This window comes from Peromyscus californicus, unplaced genomic scaffold (genome assembly GCF_007827085.1).
Source record: "Peromyscus californicus insignis strain IS unplaced genomic scaffold, ASM782708v3 Scaffold_3__1_contigs__length_106647218, whole genome shotgun sequence".
Taxonomy (NCBI): Eukaryota; Metazoa; Chordata; class Mammalia; order Rodentia; family Cricetidae; genus Peromyscus; species Peromyscus californicus.
In genome coordinates this window covers 23,976,422-23,994,833 of record NW_026294551.1, presented here as the reverse complement: position 1 = coordinate 23,994,833, position 18,412 = coordinate 23,976,422, and the positions used below count along the sequence as shown (strand labels likewise).

At 52.5% G+C, this 18,412-nt stretch overlaps 1 protein-coding gene across 1 annotated transcript; it reads right to left on the bottom strand.

Annotated features, from left to right (window-relative positions):
* Nucleotides 1–134: 134 nt before the first annotated feature.
* On the bottom strand, nt 135–7,657 carry Nr1d1 (nuclear receptor subfamily 1 group D member 1). Its single transcript, XM_052755895.1, has 8 exons — nt 7,008–7,657; nt 4,060–4,401; nt 3,687–3,775; nt 3,429–3,573; nt 2,441–3,087; nt 1,930–2,115; nt 1,262–1,472; nt 135–620 (listed from the first exon to the last, which is right to left on the bottom strand). The coding sequence occupies exons 1-8, from the start codon at nt 7,036–7,038 to the stop codon at nt 421–423; spliced, it is 1,851 nt and encodes a 616-aa protein (XP_052611855.1). The 5' UTR covers nt 7,039–7,657; the 3' UTR covers nt 135–420.
* Between the last annotated feature and the right edge of the window lie 10,755 nt (nt 7,658–18,412).

The window sequence follows — 18,412 nt, the reverse complement described above, 5'->3', positions numbered from 1 at the left end:
CCCCATATTCTCCCATCTGCTGGCAGAGTACCCACCCCACAAGCTGACCAGATGGAGAGGTGCCCCCCCCCCAGCCTTGGCAGTAGTCCCCTCCACCCCCAGCCCCCAAACGAGCACACACCACAGAAGCCAACTCAGCTGTGAACTATTGGATTTGAGACAGGAACAGAACAAGTCGGGGGGCCAGAGGAGGGCGGGAGAGCAAGAATGGTTTAAATAGGGGAGGATGGGAAGCATGGTGATGGGGGTGGGGGAAGTTATTTACAAGAAGGCTCAGGGGGCCAGAGGCTCATCTTGGAATATTTTATAACAATATAAATAAGATTCTGGTTTGCTTTTCCTTTTCGTCTCGTAAAGGAGAGAGAAGTGCAGAGTTCGATTCTGTACAAGGGGGCAGCGGCAGAAGGCCGGCCGGGCGGGTCACTGGGCGTCCACCCGGAAGGACAGCAGCTTCTCGGAATGCATGTTGTTCAGGGTCCGCAGGTCCGGCAGCTTGAGCAGCAGCTTGGTGAAGCGGGAAGTCTCCGAGGGCCGGTTCTTCAGCACCAGAGCCCGAAGAGCCCGCAGCAGCGTCTCCTGGAGCTGCTCCACCGAAGCGGAATTCTCCATTCCCGAGCGGTCTGTGGGGAAGAAGACAGCGGTGAGGCAGGCTCCCCGAGCTCCTCCTCCTCCTCCTCCTCCTCCTCTGACGAGGACCCGGAGGTCCCCGAGGATATGGCAGGCAAGGCAGCCTCGCCCTGAGGCCCCTTGGAGGGTGATGGGGGAGGAAAAGGAGGGTGCTCCTCCTCCTCCCAGGCCTCTGCCCCAGAGCAGGGCATGCCCAAACAACACTGGGAGCAAGGCCACAGGCTGGCCACCTCCCACCCCTCCAGACCACCCTCCTACCCTGAGCAGGCCACACATTTGGCCAAGCTCCCTCGCTATGTGCTCTGTAGTTCCCCCTGCCTGGGATGCCCTTCCCCCTCAATGCCTGGCAATATCTTGTCCCTTTGAGGCTACTCAAGTGTCACCTCCTTCCCCAGCTCTCCCAGGCAGAAATAGTTGTCTGTGCTTCCCCCAGTTCATGCTTCTACTGTGACACTTATCTCACTGTTTTATAATTAGTCGGGCATGAGTCTGTTTCCCAAGCTAGACTGTGTCTGAATCATGTCTGTACCCCAGTGCCCAGTGCAGGGCCTGGCCTAGAGTAGGTACTCCATAAAAGGTATGTTAAACTGAACTGCGTGTGCCTCCTCCAGGGTCAGGCGAGAGCTTGGCCTACCTGCAGAGACAAGCACCACAGCGGTGAAAAGGCCCAGCTCCTCCTCGGTAAGCGCCAGGGAGTTGAGCTTCTCGCTGAAGTCAAACATGGCATTGAGCAGGTCGCCCATGCCCATGGCACCGAGCTCCTGCAGACTGTAGGTTGTGCGGCTCAGGAACATCACTGTCTGGTCCTTCACGTTGAACAATGATGCAAAACGCACCATCAACACCTGAAGTGAGGACAGTCATCTTGAGGGAGGTGGGAGGAGAAGCCTTTGACCCCTACAGTTTGCCCAAAACGTCAAGGGGGTTGGTTGCCTTTGTTGCCTTAGATTGCCAGTAAGGGGGAAGACCTCGGAATGGTCAATAGGGGGGGGGGACCCAAGTGAAAGCACCCATCAGTTCTGGAATGCACATTTAACCAAAGACCATCCATCGGCTCCTGTCTAGAGAGGGGAGCAATGTGCCCTAGGTGTTACTCTGATACGGGAGATTGGAGTACACACTGGCTTAGAGGATGGAAGTCCCACATACCCAGAGGTGGGCGATCGTGGTGGAGGTTCCCCTCTTCCGTCAGAGATAATACCGTTCCAAGGTCTCTGTGAACCCCTTCCCACCCCAGTCCCTAAGCTATTCTAACTGGGTCCTGCCCATAGTCAAGAGCAGGCAACAGAAAGTATTGCTCACCTCAAAGGTGCCAGCCTTAAGCAGGGTCACCTGGTCGTGCTGAGAAAGGTCACGGAAGCCGGGGATGTGCTTGGCAAATTCTACCACTTCCCGCACAGCAGGCGTGAAGCTCATCGAGAAGTCTTCCCAAATCTCTTGCACGGTCCGGCCACTGCGTCCGTGGGGATACATGTTCATGGGACATGCCTATGGGGAAAACGGAGTTAAGGAGGGGCATGTCAGCCGGGGGGGGGGGGGCTCACCTGGGCTCCCTCAGCGGGACTCTTTTTTCCACATTCTGCCTGGGTTCAGAGCTACGGCCCCTGAGGATGGGTCTCTCACCTACAATAGCATTCAGGTGCCAATTGATGATTTAAGAGTTTCCAGGCAGAACCCAGGCTTTAGGGTAGAATGTCATTTCCTGGGCAGAGGGTATCCGCACTCTCAGCCTCCAGGAATACTAGCTGCCTTACTCTGGGTCCAACCTTTGAGCCCCCCTCCCCCTCTCCCCACACTGGCTCCGTGCCCTCACCAGCAGAACATTCTTGGTGTTGCCTTGCCGTAGACTGTTGGCAGGTGCCTCGCCTTCTGAGGCCGAGTAGACGTGGGTGGGGCATAGACGGTGCCCATTGCTGTTGGGTTGGTGGCAGCTGTGGTGGGCAGAGCCAGAGGGCCAGGTAGGAGGGTAGGAGGAGGGGCCTTGGCATAGACCATTCAGTGCTTCATTATGACGCTGAGCCGCCAAAATGTTATTGTCATTAGGGGTAGGTGGGCATCCCTGACTCTCCCAGCGGTGTTGGGTAGGAGCTGAAGGGCTACTTGATGATGCATGATTGGCATTGAAGTTGCCAGGTGAGGTGCCTAACTTGTCATGGGCGTAGGTGAAGATTTCTCGATGGGCCCGAGCCACCTGGGATATCACATCCTCCACGGTGGGCTCAGGGCTGGGGGATCTGGGCGGTGTCAGCTGTTGTGGGAACTGAGAGAAGCCCACCAAAGGCGTGGGGGCTGGCGCAGGAGGTGTCGAGGGGCCTATGGAGCCTGTGGTGGGGTGAGGGGTAGGTGAGGTCTCCAGAGGGCACAGGCTGCTCAGTTGGTTGTTGGCCAAGTTCATGGCGCTCTGCATCTCAGCGAGCATCCGCTGCTTCTCTCTCTTGGGGATGCGCCCAAAACGCACAGCTGCAACAGGACGAGAGCAGTGTCAGGAAGTTCTCACATACTCACGTGCCCCTCTTCCTTCCTTCCTCCTGAAAGGGCAAGACCCTGAGAGCTGGGGTTCCACTTCAGAACTGAAACCAGCAAGGCCACACCCATTCAAAGGGTTTGATAGTAGGTGACCAGGGGGATGACTGGGAGACGAGTGTGCTTGCCCAAGAGGTTAACACATGAGCGTCCTCCATGCAGATGACACTCACAGTACCACGTTCTCAACTTAAGGCTCTTTTTTAAACGGAAGGATTAAGGCAGAAACAAGGTGGAAGGAAATGGGGCAAGGAGGTGGCATGGGGATGCCGCCTTACCATCTCTGGACATGCCAACGGAGAGACACTTCTTGAAGCGACATTGCTGGCAGCGGTTCCGATTGATGCGGACGATGGAGCAGTTCTCGTTTTTCAGACACCGTTTGTACTGGATATTCTGTTGGATGCTCCGACGGAAAAAGCCCTGGAAGGCAGGGGCGACTAGTGAACATCTTCATCTAAGCTGAGGCTGTGCATCTTGGGGGGTGTGTGTGTGTGCAATCACCTGCCTGGGTCCTCAACCCCAACCCGCCTCACCTTGCAGCCCTCACAGGCATGCACGCCGTAGTGGAAGCCTGAGGCCACGTCCCCACATACTTTACACAGTAGCACCATGCCATTCAGCTCTGTGGGAAGAGACAGGCAGAGGGTAAGCAGAGAGGCCTGAGATACAGAGGCTTTCCTGGTAGAAGATTCTAGGAGGGAAAGGCTAAGGAGGAGCTCCCATGTCTAGGAACACTCAGGTGACCAGACTGGACTTGACTGGACAGGAGCTCGTACAACTCTAAGAGAAATCCCAAAGGCCCAGACATAGACCGGGAGAGTAACTGTCTCTAGATGGATGGAAACCAACTATCAACTAAATCCTGGCTCACTTCCTTTCCCCTAAATCAGTTGGGCATTTACTCACTGGTAATGTTGCTGGTGCCCTTGCTGGGAGACACTCGGCTGCTGTCTTCCATGGCCACTTGTAGACTTCCTGGGGGGCTCCCATTATAGAAGGAGGAGGAAGAGGAGGAGGACGAGGAAGATGCCGAAGAAGGGGAGCTATCATCACTGAGGCTGGGTGGTACACTTCCAAAAGAGCGGGCAGGGTCCTGGGTGAGGGAGCCGGTGGGTGATGGTGGGAAGTATGTGGGACAACCTTGAGTCAGGGACTGGAAGCTGCCATTGGAGCTGTCACTGTAGAGGGACTCCGGGCTGGTCCGGCTGGGAGAGGAGCCACTGGAGCCAATGTAGGTGATAACACCACCTAATAATAAGAGAACGCAAGAGGAGGGTATCAAGCATCGTGTCTGTGGGTCAAGGGCACCACCTGATCCATCACCAAAATACTGTTCCTCTTAGGAGTTATTCATGTAGAACCCCTAACCTTGGAGTAATAAGCAATTCTCCCACACACATTAGACATGACGAGGTCAACCTAGTCACTCTAAGAAAGTCTCCATCACATGCTACATAGGATAGTCGACCTAGTCCCAGGAAACACCCATGGCCACTTATTTGCACAATACATTCAAGTTCTGCTTTGAGTGTGAGGCATAACCCCACTGGCTGGGCATCTCATACATGGGAACCTAGATAGTTTCCTGGGGAACATAGCAACTGTAGCTAGTCACTTAGTTATAAGGGGCAGACTTGGGGACAGGATGGGCAGCTGGCAGCCATTCACAAACCAAGCTGCCAGTTCTACGCTAAGACCTATCCAGTGATGGACTGTGAAGGGCGGCGAGCCAAGAGTTAATAGGATAGAGGTCATACAAAGGTAAGACAGTCATCTTCGCTTCAACCCCAAAGACCCAGTCTCAAAGAGTACTGCAGGGAAGGACTCGGTTCAGCCTGGTTCCCCTGGCCTCCAATCGATGAGTCACAATGACTCTGAGTCCAAGAAAGACTTGAGAGATAGGAGCTGCAGGAGACGGAAGGGAGGTATAAATTGTCCAGCTTGGGGATTTAGGCGGTCCCGCTTTCGGGTCTCAGCCAGATGATGACTTTGGCTCTAGGGCCACTCAAGGACTTTGTCTCTCTGGTTACATGGCCAACCAGGTGGCCCTGCTCCCGTGTATCTGCAGAAGAGAAGGGTGACGTGCCCGCCACACCTCTGCCAAGCACTCTGCTTGGCCTGCCATGGGTGGAGTGGGGAAAGGGAGGATCCCCAGACACGTGTGTGTGCTGACACATGCCGTGCCACCGTGTCTGCGGAAGCACATGTCTTGCTCACCCACTGACACACACTAAACTAGGCAGGGCAGCCTTAAAATAGCTCAAGGTTGGTCAGGGTGAACCCAGCTGCCCGTAAAATAGTCGCAGAATGGCTAAGCGGCTACAGTTTCACGGCTGGGGTGGGGGATGGGATATTTACGTGGACCCAAATGAACTTGACCTAGTTTACCCATCCTGAAAGAGGGCATGAGAAAGTCATTCAAAAAGTCTTCCAACTTTGAACTGAGGGGCGCTGCTTAAAAGACCATAGTTCTAAATCTAGAGCTGTATCACTACCAATTTGCTTTCCAACCTAGAGGAAATCAACTCTTTCTCTTTTGGTCTGTTTTCCTCTCTGTGAGGACAAGAACAGTATGATGAAAAGAAGGAGGATTTCTGCTTTGATTCTAATATGTTCATGTTTTGGCGGAGAAGACATTCATGGCAGGCAAAGAGCTACTTGGGGAACAGTAAGACTTTGGGAACGAATATGGAAAAGCTGGGTCTAAAAGCAATAAAATGACGTTGGTACGATTCGGATTAAGGGGAGTAAGGATGATCCAGTGTGAGGTCTCGTTGGGACGCATAAACTCGAGGCCAGAAGAAGTCACCGGGGTGGCCCCATCTTACTCAAGTCTCGGTCATGGAGGGTAAGAGGGCCAGGCAGTGGAGAGGAAAAGAAGGCAGGCGGGGGCGGTGAGTCAGCCCAGCTTCACCCAGATCTAGGTGGAGAAGGGCGGGGCGGGAGCCTGGCCCTCAGCTGGCCTCACGTCCCCGCTCCACGTGTGCCCCTCGCACGTGGCTCCCCAACGAGGAACCCCGGAACTCGAAGCACCGCCTTCTTCTCTTCCCTACTGTCGAAAGCAGAAACCCGCCCTCGCCCCGCCCCTCCGGCGGCGTCCTGGGTCGAAGGCTGGGCCCTAAAACCAAGCTGGGCCGGGACATCAGAAGGGAGGAGAGAAGGGAACACGCGTTGCTCAGGCAACTTGAGGGGCGGAGCTCATTATGTAACGAGGCCGGGAAGCAATGACCAATGGGATGGTGGCCACGGCTTCTACTGAATGAAAACAAATGCAGCACGTGGGCCCGGCTCTGCAGCCATGTGAGCCCTCCCCAGGCTCAGGCGCTGTGGGTGCCCTGCCTGGAGATGAGCCCCGAGCACCCGACTCCTCAAGTGGAGCTCCCTACTGCCACTGAGGATTCCCCTGCAAGACCTGACCCATTCCTTCAGACCCTCCAATCCCACAGCTTCCCAGACTCCTTGGAAGTAGGCTAGAACTGGAGGAAAGGGAAAAGTGACAGGTATACCTACAGCTGCAAAGGGCGAACAGATGGGGACCTTTCCAGACACTGCTTCAGAGTGCTCAGTCTCCCTAAACTCTTCCACTCGCCACTAGTATCCACCTTCCATTTCACCTGCGCAAGATTCAAGTTCCTCGGGCTCAGGGGAATTCAGGGGGGTAGTAGTAATGACATGTTTCAGGCGCATTCCCAGCCAGAGTAACCGGCTCTGGAAATCCTACCTAGTGACTCTCTCAGCACAGTAGCAAACACCGGCCAGAGGGAATCCCCAATCCCTTACAAAGTTCCTCTCATAAGCCGAGGATGGAAATGGAGACAGCGACAGAGCAAGGAGGATGATAAGAATCTCAGTACCTGTGTTGTTGTTGGAGTCCAGAGTCGTCATGTCTTCACCAGCTGAGAGCGGTCATTCAAACTGGACCTTGACACAAACTGGAGGTTGCGATGGTCTCTCTCGCCCCCTGGGCAATGGCTGAGGGAGACAAGTGGAGCCCGCGGCTCAAAATCAGGATTCCAGGCACCGAGCAGTAAGGTTCTGGGGTAGCCGGACTGCAGCCCTGCAGAAGGGTAGGACGCTGAGGCAACCGAGGTCTGATTTGCATGGGAAGAGCAGAGAGAATGTGTGTGAGGAATCAGCCTGCAGCAGATCTGGCTGTTAGGTAGCAAGGAGGGTCGGGTCTCTGCAGTACACCGGATGCCACTCCTGAAGGCTCCGCAACGCTGCAGGGTAGCGAATCTGGAGCTCCGGGTGCAAAAGTCCCAAAGGGAGAGAAGCTGCAACCAGGAAGTAGTAGGTGATGGAGAAACGAGGCACCCAGACGCAAAGAGAGACGTGTGCCCTGCTACGATCCCTCAGCAGTAATATTTCACTCTGCCAATCTCAACCGCCTTTTGCCCGAGCCTTTCCCTGGGACAGAAGGCTCTGCGCAGGCGCCAGCAGCCTAGGGTTCCCGGGCCGCACGCGGCACTGGAGCAGGTACCATGTGATTCCAGGGAGCGCCTCGTGCCCCAGTGACACACTTTTCCAGCCGCCGGCACGTTGAGCTCTATGCGTCTGCGCACCGCCAAGATTGTTGGGATTTGTAGTCTACTGACAAAGTAGGCGGAGTGCGTCCAGTCCCCTTTTCTGCTAAGCAAAAGTGCTTGCTGGCAGCGGGGAGGAGCTGAAAGTGGACTGGGGTGGAGTTTTCTGAAGAGTCAGGGTGGCGTGTTTGGAAAGCCTTGTATGGCAAGGGCATGTGAATTCCTGGGGAGGGCCTGGCAAGCTTTACTGCTCCGTGGAAGATCAAAGCTAAAAGGCCCTTTTTGCAAACCTAGCAAACGTGAGACCTTCACGTGATTGCAGAACTGACCTCACCCTGAGGTTATTGGCGAGGTTATTGGAGTGGGGAGGAATGGGGGAGCATGGGACACGGGACACGGGACACCAAGCTGGGGAAGGAGATTTCCCTGGAGTCAAGAATTCAAGCTGGTTTTTGCTATGGCGACAAGGCCGGATAGACAGTGTGATCCCCTTTCCCTTATCCCCCTCCCCTCACCCCCACGCCCCCAGGAAGAATACCCACGGGAAAGGAACGACATAGATACAGTGGGGATATCCCTGGGGACTCCCTGTTTGTTTTTACGGCACCACACTGCCCACTCAACTGACTTTGGGGTGAGTCATTTCCCTTTATCTGGGAAATAAAAAGGACAGCATGGTGAAAGTGCTTTGAGGTGCTAATGTGGAGGGGTCTGCTCCCTGCAGTGCTTCATGGGAGCAGAAGGAGTTCACAGGTTACCTGAGAGGACGTGAGGATCATTTTAATCCCCCCTTCCATTGGCAGAGTGTGGTGGCTCATGCCTGTAATCATACTTGAGAGGCTGAGGCAGGAGGACTGCCATGCGTGTAGCTCTCTACATGGCAGGACGCTGGTGGGGTGGGGGTGGGGGTGATCTTTCCTCCTCTTACTAAAGAAAAGAAGGGACTGGCCCAAGGTCAAACATCCACTGCTTGTTTTTGCATGTTTTGTTTTGACACCGGAGTTTCTCTGTGTAACTGCCCTACCAGTCCTGGAACTCACTCTATAGACCAGGCTGGTCTCACACTCACAGAGATCCGTCTGTCTGTGCCTCCCGAATGCTGGGATTAAAGATGTGTGCCATCACCACTCGGCCATGCTCGTTTATGAACATCACAGAGATCGTAGGTAGATGGGCAGAAGAAACACTGAACGGGACTTAGAAACAATTAGCATCTCCCTTTCAGAGCAGCAGTTGAGTCAGGAGTCGAACACAGGTCTGGAGAAGGGCTTGGGTTGTACGGAGAGATAGAAGCATCCACAAGCAGCCAAGTGAGCTAAGCCACCTGCTTCTCTCTCCAAGTCCCCTGAAGTGCTTCCGGGAGTGGTTTTCTTTCTTCCTTCCTTCCTTCCTTCCTTCCTTCCTTCCTTCCTTCCTTCCTTTCTTTCTTTCTTTCCTTCCTTCCTTTTTTCCTTCCTTCCTTCCTTTCTTTTTCTTTCTTTTTTTACCTGAAGCCTTTTTTCACTTGCTTTTAGGCAGCTCCAGAGAAAGAAATAATGGAATCCTGGGACTCAGGGCAGCCACCTAGGTAGCAGAGAAAAGCATATAGGCAGCATGGTGGTTTGCCCTGGGCTACTTGGGAAACTGAGCCAGGAGGACCACTTAAACAATATGAGACCCCCACCACCACCACCTCAAAATTAGAGTGAGGGCACCGAGGGAAAAGTAAGCCGAGAGTTAAGGCCAGTGATGTTGACTGGGCAGCAGGCTCGGCCACTGCTCATCTGAAGGCTAGGCTTCAGCTCGGTTCCCTCACACCTAACAAGAGTGGGACAGACAGGGAAGCAGTCTTTTCTCTGGCACGCCCTGTCCCTTGGGCCCAGAGCTAGGAAGCTGCCGCAGAGCACCATGGGAGGAACTGGGAGGAGCTAGGACAAACAAGGAAAGAGACTTTCCAGGAAAACTTGGTTTTGAACTCAGCCTCCACTCCCTCTCCCTCCTCCTCCTAGACTGTGTGGAAGGAGAGCTGGGAGGCGAGCTGCTTTGTCCCTGGCTGCCTGCTCTTTGTGACCTTCCTGACTGGGTCGGAGCCCAGGGACCCCACCCAGGTATCTGCCAGGGCTGCTCCAAATCCCAAATGGGACCCGTGGCGCTCTCTAGACCCTCCACCCCACCCCACACAGCACACTCCCCTGTGTTGCTCTGGGTCGCCCCAAGGCCCTGTGCTCTGTTTATAGCTGTGGTGGTCCTGCCCACATCCTCTTGATGAGCATGTTTCCATATCAAGGAAGGGCCAGAGATCAAGACTCTCTCCTGGAGTTTGCAGCCAGTGAGAAGGCAGAGGGAACCAGAGCTGCAATTCAGTCAGCCTATCCCTGCTCTTGGCAAGAAGCAAGGTTGTTTTGCAGTGTGTGTGAGGTATGAAGGCAGAGGCTGGGAGGAAGGGAAGGAGGCCCATTACCTCTGACCCTGTTTCCTCTGCACTTTTCTCCCTGACAAAGAACTTTTTTTTTTTTGAGACAGAGTCTAGTTCTGTAGGATGGCCTTACATTTTTAATCTTCCTGCTTCTGCCTTCCACGTGCTGGGGGTTACAGATGTTACTCATACCCCCAAGTCAGAGAAGTGACTCTGAAGAGTCTTTGCAGTGGGTTTGAGGATATAAGCCCACTTCCCACTCTCTATCTCTTTTGTTGGATTCAGGGTAATAAAATGAAAGGTAGGGCTTTTGTCTGGTTCTAGAAAATTCTAATATATAAATTGTGCCCTTTCTGTTTATCAGGAGCTTCTGGAAGAAGGGCAGAGGAACCAAGGAACCAGGGCCACCAACGGAACGTGCTATCTCACTCAACGGGGGACTAGAGTAGACGGGTGGCCTCTCTTTGACCTAAACCTTGGCTTAAGACAACAGCTGTAGGGGCTAGAGAGAGATGGTTTAGTGGTCAAGAGTGATTGCTGCTCTTGCAAAGGACAAGGGTTCAATTCCCAACGCCCAACATGGCAGCTCACAACCATCTGTAACTCCAGCTACAGAGAATCCAGCATACTCTTCTGGCCTCCATGGGTTCCAGGCACACAACAAATACATGCAGGCAAATTACCCATATCCATAAAATAGAAATTAAGTTTAGGAAAAAAGACAACAGATATAGTTCAATATAATCTATTGTACGGTGGCTGATCATGCCTATAATCCAAGGAGTTTAGAAGCTAAGGCAGGAGGATTACTATGAGTTCAAAGTGAGCCTGGGCTACTTAGAGTTCCAGGCCACTGATCCTTGACTACAATAGAAGACCTATCTCAATCAATCAATCAATCAGTAAAAAAAAACCTTACCAAGGGCTGGAGAGATGGCTCAGAGGTTAAGAGCACCGACTACTCTTCCAGAGGTCCTGAGTTCAATTCCCAGCACCCACATGGTGGCTCACAACCATCTGTAATGAGATCTGGCACCCTCTTCTGTATACATAATAAATAAATAAATCTTTAAAAAAAAAAAACCTTACCAAAACAAAACAACCACAATACCCTTCAAGCTCCCACCAGCCAGACATTCTAGCTTACTACACACACACACACACACACACACACACACACACACACACACACCCCATGCACTCACATAATACATATAGAGCTAATTTTAGCTCCCTAGAGCCTGACTCAATGAAGAGCACTCAATAAAGTACAGCCCTGGATCCATATGGTATGCACTTCCACTTGGCTTCTTTGAAGTCTGGGATTCTGAGGCGTGACCTCACTATTTGGAGGCTTTGTTAGGTCCTTTGTGTTTGTGTTTTCAACTATGTCTTTAGTTTTCCCAGGATTCTTGGAATGGGGGACGACATCAGAAATAGAAAAACAGGGCTTGAGAGATGGCTCAGCAATTAAGAACACTAGCTGATGCTAGGCGGTGGTGGCGCACGCCTTTAATCCCAGCACTCGGGAGGCAGAGCCAGGCAGATCTCTGTGAGTTCGAGGCCAGCCTGGTCTACAGAGCGAGATCCAGGAAAGGCACAAAGCTACACAGAGAAACCCTGTCTCGAAAAACCAAAAAAAAAGAACACTAGTTGCTCTTGCAGAGGACCTGGGTTCAGTTCCCAGCACTCATGTGGTGGCTCACAACTGGGTGTAACTGCAGGTCCTGGGGATCTGATGTCTTCTGCTCTCCTCAGGCAACAGACATGCCTTTAGTACACATCCGTACATGCAGACAAAACACACATACACAAAATAAAAACATTTCTTTAAATCTTTAAAAAGAGAGAAATAGAAAAAGGAGAGAGAGATCAAGGGCTCTAAGCTCTGGTCAGAGCTCCTTGGAATGCTCTTAGGGGGCTGGGGGCCATGATTAGGAATGTAAACAGCACCTTTACATGTGTACATGTGTGCAGTGAGTACAGGAGTGGGTGGGGGTTTGATCTAGTCCCCTTGACAGTTGGTTGTTTTGGGTAACAGGGCAACGCCCTATGCAAATCTTGAGTGGCCTAAATCTTGGGCAGACTGACTGACTGACTGACTGAGGGTGGGTCCCTACTGAAAATAGGTCAGACTTTAGTTAGGTGCCTTCCCATCCCCCTCCTTTCTCACCAGGGACCCATTGTCCAGGGTAAGAACCTGTTGGCCCAGGTGATGCAAACCTGGAATAGAAACCCAGGGATGCCCCTGAATCAGGGAACCAGACGTTTACCTGAAAGAGGTTCATTCCCTGCCTTCCTGGATCATTTTCCTGGTTTCTAAAAGGCCAGTTAGTTTTCTCTACCCCATCCAAAACCCTACCATTCGTGGGGGACCTCGAGACCAGAGGGACAAAGTCTGAGTTAATTTATTATGAAAACTTGAGAAAAGATAAGACAGGAGCCAGGGCTGACGGGGTTCAGTGGTTCTGTTTTTCCACCCTTTTCCCACTACAATTCTTTCAACAGAAACCAGACAACAAATTTCGTATTAACTACCAACTGTATACCAGGCACTGTGCTAAGGACCTTCTAAACATTATTTCCTTTGGTTTTCATAGCAATTCAGTGCTGTAGATCAGGTTTTTTGGCTGTTTTGTTTTGTTTTTCTGAGATGGAGTTTCTCTGTGTAACAGCTCTGGCTATCCTGGAACTAGCTTTGTAGACCAGGCTGGCCTCGAACTCATAGAGATCCACCTGCCTCCGTCTCCCAAGTGCTGGGATTAAAGGCGTGGGCCACTACCCGGCTGTAGATTGCATTTTATATTTTGGAGATCAGGAAACTGAGGCTTAAAGATGTTTGTTAACCTGGCCAGGATGCCAGAAGGGACTAGGATTTGTCTTGAAGCTGTGTTTACAGAACACTATCAAAGAATGATAGGTCATAGAGATTACTGGAAGCCTAAAACTCCCTATCCATGCTTGGGACAACCACTATATGTCACTGTCAATAAGCATGGCAGTGCTGGGGCTTCAGTGCCAGCCTGAAGAAGAAATTCAACTGGCAAGACTTCCCCTCCCAGAGAGAATAGGTCCTGCAGGGGGGTGCCTCTGAGTCCTGTTTCCCAAGCAATGGTGGTACTGGGAAGGGCAGTGTAGCACCAAGGAGAGAAACTTCTGATCCCTCCCACCAAGAACCTCAGGTTCCCAGAACCTCTCTTTCAACTCCAGCATTTCCTCTTCCCCTAAACTCTTTCTCCATCCTGCATTCCCGTTGTCTGGTTGTACAGGGTAGGAACAAATCAGAACAGGATGCAAAAACCAAACCAACCAGTCAATTAAAAAAAAAAAAAAAAACACCAAACTTCCACATGGGCTCCTGCAGAGGTGAGGGACTCAAGCAGACATCTGAGCTCAGGTCTCCACTCAAGTCCCCAGCTAGTGATGGATGGCTAGGGAAGGGCTGATAGGCCAGGGCCTTCAGAGCCCCTTGGTGCTTCCTTCAAGGGATGTATTAAAACTGGGTTCATCCAAGCGTGGTGGTGCCTCACACCTTTGCTCCTAGCTTGGGAGGTAGAGGTAGGCAGAGTTCTGTGAGTTCCAGGCTATCCTGGTCTGTAGAGTGAGTTCTAGGTCAGCCAGTGAGACTCTTTCTCAATGAATGAATGAATGAATGAATGAATGAGCTGGGTTTGCTGAAAGTCTGGAAGGTCATCAAGGACAGATATAAGTTGTGACATGACCCTAAGGAAAGACAATCTGGCTTTCCCATTTATCTGCCTGAGATATGTGTACCTTTAAGGCCACCATCCAAGATCAATGATACTTCAATGCTTTGGGAACTCAGAGGAGAGTCCCCTTCTCTGAGCTCAGGCTCTTAGTCACATCACAGGATCCTAGAGGTGGCATGGACTGTCCTTAGCAGGACAAGATAAGCCCAAGGTGACCCTTTATCTGGTAAAGAGTCCACCTTCCTAGCTGGGGGGACAATAGTATCCAACATGTCGTGTTGATGTCTCCCGTCCATTCTTTACTGTACCACTGCTGTAGGCCACTGTTGAAAACCATCTTCCGGGCTCCTGCACCTGCACACTGGCTGTCCTCGAGTTGAGCCTCTGAGGACGGAGATGCAGAGAAGCGTAGGTGTGAGAAGGCAGGGTGCTTCTGTGCCTGCTGTATCTCCGTTCTAAGCTGCACGTCAAACCCTCTCCTGATCCAGCTTCTCCTATTCTTTGGGCCTTTGCGGATCTCAGTGCAGCTGTCTAGGGAAGCCAGCGGCTCATGACCGTCCTCGTGAGAAGGATGGACTTGGGAGGAACTGGGGCCTGGGCAGGCATCGGGGGCCCTGTGTAGCTTCTGGGAGGCTTACATAAACACTGGCTGGGCTGAGGAGGGAAAGGAGGGTGCAGTAGGCTTCCCAGAAAAAGAAAGCAAGCAACCCCCGCCCCGCCAGCTCAGCCTGTGTGGAAAGAAGGAATAAGGCTCACGTTCTGTCCCTCCTCCCGCCCCGTCTCCACTGGGTGCAGCTGTTGGTTGGAAGGGCTGCAGGATGATGGGGGAGGGAGGCAGGGGAAGGAGGGAGAAGATGCTACTTCACAAATTTAGGATCCCTTCCCCCTCTTCTAAATGGAGGGGGGGGAGCGCTGGCAATTTGATGGGATTTTCAATGCGGCAGGAAGGAGCTTTGGCTCATTAGAATGCGCAGTTTGCACCCTTGGAAGAAAAAAAAAAAAATCTGTGCTGGTTGCAAAAATGCAGACGTGTGTAGGGGCCCAGAGGAGAGATTAGGAAAAAAAAAAAAAAAAAAAAAAAAAAAAAGCGCCAGCTCTGCAATGCAGGATCTGCAAAGTTTTTGGTGTGCGAGGAAATGTGGGTCGTTCTCATTTCATTTGCTTGTTCCTGCTAACCTACTGTCCGCCTGACTCCAGCACAGCCTCACCTCGCAGCAAGAGGCACTGCGGTGCAGAAACAGGGTCACCAGTGGGCTGGGGCAGAAGCCGTGGGCTGGAAGTAGGGGCTCTGGGGTTGCAATGCCTGTGAGCGGGGGAGGGGACGCTTCAGTGAGGGTGAAAGCTAAACTTGTCTTTTGCCCGGTTGCTTGTTCTGGACAGGAGTCGGTGTGACAGCCTTTCTAGGTCTCCAGCTCCTCCTAACCACGGACTACCAAAGGGACTTCCCCTTCCAATCCACGGTCTCCATAGACCCCTGGTGCAGACATGTTCTTAGCTTCCTGTTCCCGACTCACAAATCCCTGATTCTCCTTGTTCTAATCCTGGAGTGAACACTAGCTACACGAATGTGTGACATCCGCCTTCCTAGAAAGAGGGGACAGGGAAGCCTGTTTTGGGGAGCCCAGGCTGCCGGGAAAGCAGGTCTCAGCTTGGAGGCCAGGACCCCACATCATAAGGAGGCTGGGGTGAGAGATGCTGGGCTCTTGACCTGGAGAGGCCCTGTGTTATTTGGGGGAATCTGGGCTCTGAGGACTGTAAATGCCGAGGGGCTGTTGGGGAGGTGACCAAGCTGCCTCGCTGATGACTGCGCTCCCGGTGGCTCAGACGAGAGAGAGAAAAAAAGGACACGAGCGGAATACAGGGCAGCAGACAACAAGGCGGCCCAGTGGCCTTTCACTCCTTCCCCGGTCTATCCCTCCTGCTTCCCCGGGCACTGGAGGACAGGGCCGAGTGTGTTTGTGCCGTCTTGAAGCTCACGCGGGCTGCCCGGGTCACATGGCCCGGGCATGTGCAGCCTGCTCCATTTCTACCACAACAACTCGCTCATAAACAGCCTGGCTGCTGCGGCGGTGGCGGCGGAGACATGTGCGAGCGAGGGGGTGGGGCACGTGGCCCTGCCCGAGCCAAGGGAAGGACTGGATTGCTCGGCGCTGCCTCCACCCCTGCAGACACTGGGCTGCCTAGCCACAGGAAATTCCTAGTGCTCCCTCGCTGTAGCAAAACATGTTTTGGGGGAAGTGACTTTCAATAAGGATAGAGTCAACGGACTAAATAAAAAGAGCACGGACAATCAAGTTCTAGATTGACATGCCTGCCCTTACCGCGTCGGGTGGAGGGTCTGCGCAAAAGTGAGGTGCTCACGATGCTCCCCGCTTCCCTCCTCCTATATAAAATTGGGACCGACCAGGTCTTCGTGGTGAATATTGAGGTGAGGGGCTGGGATTCACCGAGGCAATGATTCTCAGATCAGTAATGTGGAGATTATTAGCATTACCTGAAACCCTGTGAGAAATGCACATTCTTAGGTCCACCAGAGGCTCGCTGACTCTCAAACGCTGGGGACAGCTCAGGAATCTGGTTTAGGACGCCCACCAGGGGATTTATTGTCAGAGGGAAACACAGCTCTAGGTCTGAGTTCTCTCCAGGAGATACAGCCATGATCTGGGGATATTTTTACCTTTCTCCAATGTGGGGCAACATCTCAGAGTTCAGCCAGAAAGCATAGTCAGATTTAGTTTGACTCTGTACAAAACCCCATTTATCGAGTGCCTCCTGTGTGCCAGGATTCTGGTAATGAGGGCAAATGGCACAACAGTAGCGGGGTAGTGAGTTGCTGGGTTCTCAAAGGGGAGGAGAATGTACTGGAGGAAGAACGAAGCAACCAGAAGAGCAGATCCTCCATTTTCCCTCCCCTTCTCCCCCACACCTGCGCTCTGAGTTTCCTGTTCAAACAACTGACTAGAGGGCTGAAGACGCAGCTCTGGCTTCAAGTCCCAGCACTGAGACCATGAGGCGGCAGACCCCTGACCTTCGCACCTTTAGTCCCTGCACTTGGAGTTTGCAAGGGCAGGTGGATCCCAGCCTCCGCTACACAGTGAGACCCTTTCTCAAAAGCAAGCAAACGAAGAACAAGTCAATGCCCCCTCCCATGAAAAGAAAAGCCCATTATTGTAATTTGTAATTTTTCTCTTTCTTTTCTTTTTTTTTTCTTTTCTTTTTTTTTTTTTGAGGCTAGAGGTAGACTTTTTCCCCTTATTTATTTTTATGGTGGTGTTGGTTTTTGTTGTTGTTGGTGGTGGTTTTTTGTTTGTTTGTTTTGTTTTCTGAGACAGAGTTTCTCTGTTTTGGTGCCTTTCCTGGATCTCTCGCCCTGTAGACCAGGCTGGCCTCGAACTCACTGAGATCCACCTGGCTCTGCCTCCCGAGTGCTGGGATTAAAGGCGTGGGCCACCATCACCTAGTTGTTTTGTTTTTTTTTGAGAGAAGATTTCTCTGAGTATTTCTGACTGTTCTGGAACTCACTCCGTAGACCAGGCTCACCTTGAATTCACAGAGATTCTCCTGCCTCTGCCTCTGCTGGGACTAAAGGTGTGCGCCACCGACCTCTCTCGTTTCTTTTTATTATTTTATTTTATGTGTAGGAGGGTTTGGCCTGTCTGTGTACTGTGTGCATGGCTGGTGTCTGTAGAAGCCAGGAGAGCATTGGGTCTCCTAAAACTGAGTTACAGATGATTGTGGACGATAGGGCCTGTTTTTGTCGGGCCTGGGGATCTTGAGCTAGGTTTAGCCATAGACCCTTGATTGCTCTGTGTCAAGCTAATGCATGAGCACACATTTGCCCGAACTCATATTGCTTAGATCTCTCCAGGGTGAGGGTAGGAAGAGCCAGGAGAAGGGATGAGAGGGTTGGAAGTTCCCCGGGTCAAATGAGTTTAGCAGATAACGGGCAGGAAAAGGTTTTCAATAGGAGAGGGTGGGATAGCACTGGCCTATTCCAAGACCCCAAAGCTGTGCCCAGAGGGTCTCAAAGGTAAATCACAAAGGTTCCTGAGAATGAAAGCTGAGCCTGGAATGTGACTGGAGAGTGGAGGATAGCCACCAGAAGCGGAGTCTCCTTACATAGGCAAAGAAAGCAAGAAGGGGGGCATCAGGACCGGGAGCGTGCCCAGGCCTCTCGCCTCTCGGGGCTTTCCCTCCAGCACGGGGGTGGGGGGTGGGGTGGGGGGGGTGGCGGGCTGGTTGCAGGCTCAGGCTCCAGTGACCGACTCCTTCACTCTCCCTGATTTCTGTTCTGAGCAATAGATTTTTGTCTGAATCTCATGGAGCTCTTTCTTTTGCTTCTCTGCAAGACTTCCTCTGGGCCTGAAAGGCTCTGGGCCCGGAGCAGAGAGAGCCCTGCCGGCCCAGCTGCAGTGACCTACATCGGCTCTCCCCTAGGCCTGGGCTGTGGGGGCTGAAGTCTCCAGATAGCAGCTTGGGAATCTGGCACAGGTCTGGAGGTGATGACGGCAGGCAGACAGGTTGCAAAAGTGGCACTGGGGATCTGTGAGGCAGGGGGCGGCCACCAGACTGAATTCTCCTTTTTCCTATCAGAAGATTCTCCTCCCACAAATGCAAAAGAAGTTTTGAGC

What these genes read in the sequence shown, in the direction of transcription:
- Nr1d1 (XM_052755895.1), bottom strand. Translation starts at nt 7,038, where the DNA reads ATGACGACTCTGGACTCCAACAACAACACAG. An exon ending in ACACCAAGAATGTTCTGCTG is followed by an intron (nt 2,116 to 2,440) that starts GTGAGGGCACGG and finishes TTTTCCCCATAG; the next exon opens with GCATGTCCCATGAACATGTA. An exon ending in TGTGGTGCTTGTCTCTGCAG is followed by an intron (nt 621 to 1,261) that starts GTAGGCCAAGCT and finishes TCTTCCCCACAG; the next exon opens with ACCGCTCGGGAATGGAGAAT.